This window comes from Acanthisitta chloris, unplaced genomic scaffold, assembly GCF_000695815.1.
Source record: "Acanthisitta chloris isolate BGI_N310 unplaced genomic scaffold, ASM69581v1 scaffold36538, whole genome shotgun sequence".
Lineage (NCBI taxonomy): Eukaryota > Metazoa > Chordata > Aves > Passeriformes > Acanthisittidae > Acanthisitta > Acanthisitta chloris.
Window position 1 is genome coordinate 21,948 of NW_008688199.1, and position 6,764 is coordinate 28,711.

The 6,764-nt window shown below is 44.8% G+C and overlaps 1 protein-coding gene across 1 annotated transcript in view; it reads right to left on the reverse strand.

The window, feature by feature from the left end:
• Nucleotides 1-2,163: 2,163 nt before the first annotated feature.
• PRDX3 (peroxiredoxin 3) overlaps nt 2,164-6,764 on the reverse strand; it is a gene marked incomplete at its 5' end in the record, with an annotated part of 4,888 nt that continues 287 nt past the window's right edge. The window contains 4 exons of the mRNA XM_009080928.1: nt 2,164-2,332; nt 2,843-3,008; nt 3,816-3,919; nt 6,036-6,171. Coding sequence (XP_009079176.1) covers nt 2,279-2,332; nt 2,843-3,008; nt 3,816-3,919; nt 6,036-6,171 — 460 coding nt within the window. The remainder of the gene's footprint in view (nt 2,333-2,842; nt 3,009-3,815; nt 3,920-6,035; nt 6,172-6,764) is intronic.

Genomic DNA, 6,764 nt, shown 5'->3' on the forward strand with positions numbered 1-6,764 from the left:
CAGCCCATACCACGTCCCGCAGTACTCACGGAGGACTTCAGGAGCAGCAGGGGATCCAAGACGTCGGTCCAGAGGAGAAACCTCTGGAAAAAAGACTAAGGGAGACGAGAGGTTATTTCGGGGACAGCCCAGCCCCAGCCCCGACCTGTCCCTCCTCCCCCAGCCCCGACCTGTCCCTCCGCCCTCCAGAAGCGCAGGTTGGCGTCCATGGAGCTGCAGCGCCGGAAAGGCTGCGGGGCTGGTGCTGCTGCTGCACACTCCGCCGAGCACAGCGCCGCAATAAAGGATCCCTGATCTGCAGGATCCCCCGCCCTGCAGGGATCATAGAATCACAGAATCCAGGAGTTGGACCTTACAGATCACCCATCCCCAACCCCTGCCCTGGGCAGGGACACCTCCCACCAGAGCAGGTTGCTCAAGGCTCATCCAACCTGGCTGTGAACACTGCCAGGGTTGGGGCAACCACAGCCTCCCTGGGCAACCTGGGACAGTGTCTCACCACCCTCACAGGGAAAACGTCTCCTAATATCTAACCTAAATTTCCCCTCCTTCCTCTTGTCCTGTCAGTGTAGGTCCTAACACAGAGTCCCTCTCCAGCTTCCCTGTAGTCCCTTCAGATCCTGGAAGGTGCTCTGAGGTCTCCACACAACCTTCTCTTCTCCAGGATGAACAGCCCCAACTCCCTCAGCCTGTCCTCACAGGGGAGATGCTCCAGTGCTCTTATCAACTTTGTGGCCTCCTCTGGACTTGCTCCAAGAGTTCCATGTCCTTCTTATGTTGAGGGCACCAGAACTGCACACAGTATTCCAGGTGGGACTCATGAGAGCAGAGCAGAAGGGAAGAATCACCTCTCTAGACCTGCTGGCCACACTCGTTTGGATGCAGCCCAGGATTCAATTAGCTTTCTGGGCTATGAGCACACACTGCAGCTCATGGTGAGCTTCTCATCAACCATCATGACCATTACAACTCTGCCCACCCCGAGACATTACACAGCTGCCACTGAGCAGAGCACAGGGCAGCAGGGCATGGTTAGGAAAGGTCTGATCACCTTTCTCCCTTCCAGCAGCTTTCCTTGGGAAGACAGAGCTGAGGAGCCGGGCTGCAGAGAAACCCCGTGTCACAGTCAGAATGGGTCATCTGAAACATGAAGCACCCTCAGGCACCACATCATGTCAGTCTCATTTTTTCATCCTTTGCCACATTGCAGCATTGATTCCCATTATAAAGCTAACTTGGGACATAACAACCACTTTACCAAGGTGGTTCTCTTGTGGTTTTCTGCTCAGAAAGGCAGAAGATGAAAAGTGGAAACCCATTCAGTATTGTATCAATTTATCCACCCCTTCAGCAGCACATCCACTGCTGTCAATGACCTTCTCACCACAGGCAGTGGCAGCTGTGAACTGCTGGCTGTGAACAAAGGCATAGAAGAGTTTCCAAGTCAATGCAACACCTGTAAATTCTCCAAAACAGAGAAACAGGACTCTAGGGGAAAAGTGAAAAGGATAGCAAAGCAACACACCTGCTGCTAGTCAGTGTTAAGATTATTTTATTGTAGCTAGATCTATGCTACATTGGTTTCAAGCAGTACAAGAGTCAAGCAAATTCAAATGACAAAAGACTTGTCACTAAGCTCCAATAAGTACATTATGGGGGTTCAAGTTTTTACCATCTCCCAAACAGAATGGTTAATGCTCCCATGTAGCTGCACTGCATCTTTGACTATATGCAGGATTAAAATGGCACATACTTACATTCAGTTCATGGTTTAGTGCATTTACACAGAAAAATCATGATTTTTCTTTTAGTTTTACTTGCTACATTCAATTCTTCCTCTGCAAAAGTCATTGAAAACAAACCATGTATCAAAATTCTCTCTTCTGTCTTGGCCACACTGTTTCAAACTCTTGTTACAGAATTTAATGTCATGTGAGAAAAGGAAATGCAGGGCACTTTCTGGTCCAAAACTAGTTAAGGAAAGAGGGAAAAGCCAGTGGAAAGCAACTATTTTGTGTACTCATCACATTCAGGAAGATGACTAGTGGTCACAGAAATTCATGAAGCTGAAGTTGCAAAGTTGAGGGGAGAGCCTTAGTTTTTACCCTTCTTTTTAAAGCAAGACAAGAGAGTCAGTAAATATTTCAGCATTTAATTTCCTCTTAAACATGAGAAAATTAGTACTTTTATTTTCTTATTTTAATTTGTACAATCACAGCTGTTTCCCTAATGTCTTCAGTTTATGGTAACTAAGAGTTTTGTCCATGTATTTGAGTGTTTATGTATGCACTTTCTCAAAGTATTCTTTAGAACCTTCTGGGCTTGGTTTGATCTGTCGAGAAAAGAAAGTTTAGTTATTATTTGCTACAGGTAAGATAAAACCATGTACATTCATATAAGCAAGGTATTGAGGAACATATCTGACACTTTACCCAAGAAAATCCAGGCATACTTTATAAACATGACAGGTTATTTCTGTTTCTGCACTTGGTTGAAAGATTAATGCCTAAATTATGCACAAGCTCCTACTTGAGAATTTACAGCATATAACATATTTTTCCTGTTAAATTGCAAGGCATTGAATAAATAAAAAATCTGAAGCCAACTAGTGGAGAGTGCAAGTCAAGTTTAAAGTTTTAAATACAATTTGCCTCTTCTCAAAGGAAACCAGTGATTTTCTACAGAGAAACCCCATACTGAATACTATATAAATTGGTCCAGCCTGAGGTTGAGACAACAGACACAGATTCAGCCAAGGTGCTCATGTTCAAGTGGTTCTCAGCCCTTCAGACACACACACACCAGGCTATATTTAGACAAGTGGTATTTAGCAGACACTCACTGTGGGGGAGTCTGGAGTCCAGTTTGCAGGGCAAACCTCCCCGTGTGTTTCCACATACTGGAATGCTTTCACCAAGCGCAGAGTCTCCTCCACGCTCCGACCCACCGGGAGGTCATTGACACTTAGGTGCTTGATGATCCCGTTTGGATCAATGATGAAGAGACCTCTGTAATCGAGCAAGAATTTCAGGAATGCAAATCATGTTCCAAGAACAAATACAAGAACCTGGATGAACTCTTTCAGCAAGGTAGTTACTCCTAGATGTATGTATCAGTTAGGAGGAACAATACAGTGTTTGGTATCTTGTTTGTTAGCTAAGTGGTCAAAAGCCAAGAACTACTTAACTGCTATGGTACTGTGAAATTGCAAAGCACATGTAAAGAATGCTCAGTTGAGGCAGATCTATAGCACAGGTGGAACTTGTAATTCCACCTGTACTTCAAAACATAGCTGGCATCCTTCCCAAGTCCTTTTGGGCAAATCTGAAGGTATTGAGTGAAGAGCTGTTTATGCATTACGCTACTAAGTTAAACCCTGTTGCATACAAAGATTTGTGAAAACCAAAGTCCCAATCTTACCATACTAATTAACTGTGAGCAAACAAATGTCAGAAGTTCCCGACCCAAAGAGATGCAAAGAGGTCTCCACAACACTCCTACCCAATCTATTGTTTCTCAGGGACTACTATTGCAAAGATGGGGAAAAAATTGCTTTTCTATGCTACTCTCATTTTCCTTAGTGACATGGGATTCTCCTGCACACATTGTCAGAGGTCTGCAACCATTCTGAACCCCACAGCCATAATGGCTATGTGCCCTTTTCCTAGGGTGGGATCCAGCAGTTCTGCAGCAAAACTGTCATCTCATAGTGTTCATCTGATCCTTAGACTGTTTCCCCTGCAGGAAGGGATGGTGTGGCTTACACTGGATTAGACTGGGTTGTGTCATAAGAGTTGTCAGCAATCATGTCCTACCTCAGTGCTATGCCAGGTCCTTCTAGCAGCACTCCATAATCACGGGAGATTTGCTTTGTGAGGTCTGACAGAACTGGAATATTCATTTTGCCCAAACCACCGCTCTAGAGAACAGAGTAAGATTTAATTTGGTTACAAAGCACTTTCTAGATTTATCCTTCTTGCCTTGCTGATTCAATGCTCTTGAGGTTACACTCACAGCAAAACACAATCATGACATTTGCTCCATGAAAGGAACCAGGAGTGTGTGTTGTTGTTTGGGTTTGGTTATTTTGTTTTGGTCAGGAACATTTGGTTTCTTTGCAACATGAAAACTTCTCTTGCACTGAACATCTTAGAATTGCTTATTTTGGTGGCAAAAGGCTACCAAGGGCAACAGTCATAACTTTTCAGAAACACTTTCTTTGTGCCCTAATTCAGGAGCTTTGAATACAAAAATTTCTACTGCATATTTAAGTGTTCAAAATTAAATAAGATGAATGTGGTGGAGAGGGAAGGAAAACAAACCTGCACACTGTGAACAAACATAGTTTGGGGAACAAGTCTGATGAGGAGCAGCTGAGGGAGCTGGGGAGAAGAGGAGGCTCAGGGGGGGACCTTAGTGCTCTCTACAACTACCTAAAAGAAGGTTGTAGCCAGGTGAGGGTTGGTCATTTCTCCCAGGTAACAACTGACAGGATGAGAGGTATTGGCCTCAAATTGCACTGGGGGAGGTATAGATTGGTATTAGGAAAACCTTCTTCATGAAATTGGTTGTCAAGCATTGGAACAGGTTGGTAGAGGTAGTGGCGGAGTCACCATCCCTGAAGTGTTCAAAAAACACTTGACGTGGCACTTGAGGACATGGTTAGTGGTGAACATGGTGATGGTGCAAGGTTGATGACTGGACTTTATGATCCTAGAGGTCTCTTCCAACCTTGACAATTTTAGGACTCTAAACACAAGGCTTCTTACAGCACACTGTGGATGTCAGAGTTCTGCTGCTCTATTTAGTGCATGTAGTATTTTCAATACTATCTGGAGAGCCAAACAAGACTTCTCTCAGTTTTGCTGTATACTGGAGCCATGCAGGAGAGGTAAGCTCTCTAACCTTGAAACAAGGCTGGAGTTTGTTATCTTTGCTATTCCTGGCATCCCCAGTGAGTCGCTGTGTAATCTCAGTCACTCACACCCTGATCCTGCAAATGCTCGTCTGCAGCAGAGTTCTCATAGGCAGAGAGAGCTCTGAGCACAGATGTCAGAGAAACCGAGGCCTTAGCTGCTCCGGGTGTCAGTTTCCTGCCTTTGCCTCCATGGAATTCTTTCCACCCTGTGCAGGGTGTTTTGCTCCATGTGCACCAAGCAGCATGGCCAGTGTACAGTGAGCAGCTCTGACATAAAGCTTTTAAAGACTTGAAGAAAACCTGCAGAAAACAAATACTCTTGATAGGCTCAGCCAAGCCATATTAAATACAGCAAACTCTCCTCCCTTCCCTGTGTGTTACAACTGTGCCTGAAGGCACCTGGTCTGTGAGAACTCCTGCTGACACAGGTTGGGACTCATGGCACAGGCATTTCTGAGCCTTCCTGGGACACTTGTGATTCTCCAGAACTAACTAAACTGCTCAGAGGCTTTATGTGATCAAAAGCACCTACTCTTATATGCATCTGAAATAGACTCCTCTCCAGTAAAAGGCTGTTTTTACACTCTCTTTTGCCAAAGAAAGTCAAAAACCTCCATTTGTCCTGCAAGAGTGGAACCCTCTCAGCAAGTGGGAGTTAATAATGCAAGTGCTCCAATAAACGGGTGTTTCTGCTTCCATCCTGAAGCCACCACTGTTAGGTACTGATTAACAGTAACAACTAGACAGCTGCTCTTCATCTTCTGTGATAGTGCATAGAAACTATCAGCTGTAACAGGCACCTCAGGCCAGAGACACTGAGCATTTGTCTTTTGAGATAAACGTACAAGGAAACAATGTAACTGACAAGACTATCAACAGAGCAAAACAGGTTAAAAGAAAAACCAAAACAAATACTTAAGAGAAAGAAAACAAATATTGAGGTCAGAATTATGTCAACAAATGCAGAAATTGATCACATACCACTTTAGGCAGCCTATTAAAAAAAAAAAAAAAATCAGTGTTGGCACAATTGTTTATTCAACTCTTCTTCTCTGGGGTTGTTGTGAGAAGAAAACAAACCAACAGTGAAAGCCCCAAACAGATGCTCAATTCATACCTTCCGTGGTGTATTTATCCAGGCCAGGTGACAAAAATGAGAATCCACTGAAACTGCCACCACCTCACAGTTCACATCACGAAATTCATTCGCTTTGTTGCTGAAAGCCACAATTTCCGTGGGGCAGACAAAGGTGCTGGGTTGGAAGAAAGATCAATCAGGCTGTAATGATTCTTTACCCTTTCAGAGAGGTTTTTAGAGGAGACTCTGGTGTCTGTTTCCAGACACTAATGGCAGCAGAGCATTTTCTTTAGCCTGATAAGTTTAACCACGTTTCCTACTCAAGATTAGTTTCAGTTTCAAAGCAACGGTCACAACCAGTTACCAACTCCGAGTTCTAGACAGATTCATTGCAAAGATGGAGAAACTGTCTCTGCTAGACACTCTCTAGACAGAGAATTGGGAAACTGCTGCAGAAAGGATTGCAAGTTCAGCCCTCCCCCATGTGTACACCAGCATGCTCTCGGCGATTCTGAGACCCACCCCCATCCGGTCACGTTTTGCTTTGGAGCTGTGTAGCTGCAGTTCTGCTGGCCCTGATGCTCAAAGGAGTCCCAAACTGCGAGGCAATGCCCTCGCTCCCGGGATCTGACTGTAACAGGAACCACATCCACCTCCTGAGACAGCCCATGCAGATGCCCCCAACCACCATACACACTGCTTTAACACAGAATGGCCATTTGCCCCTAACCTTATCACTCAGGCCCTAGAAACAGGCACATCTGCCTT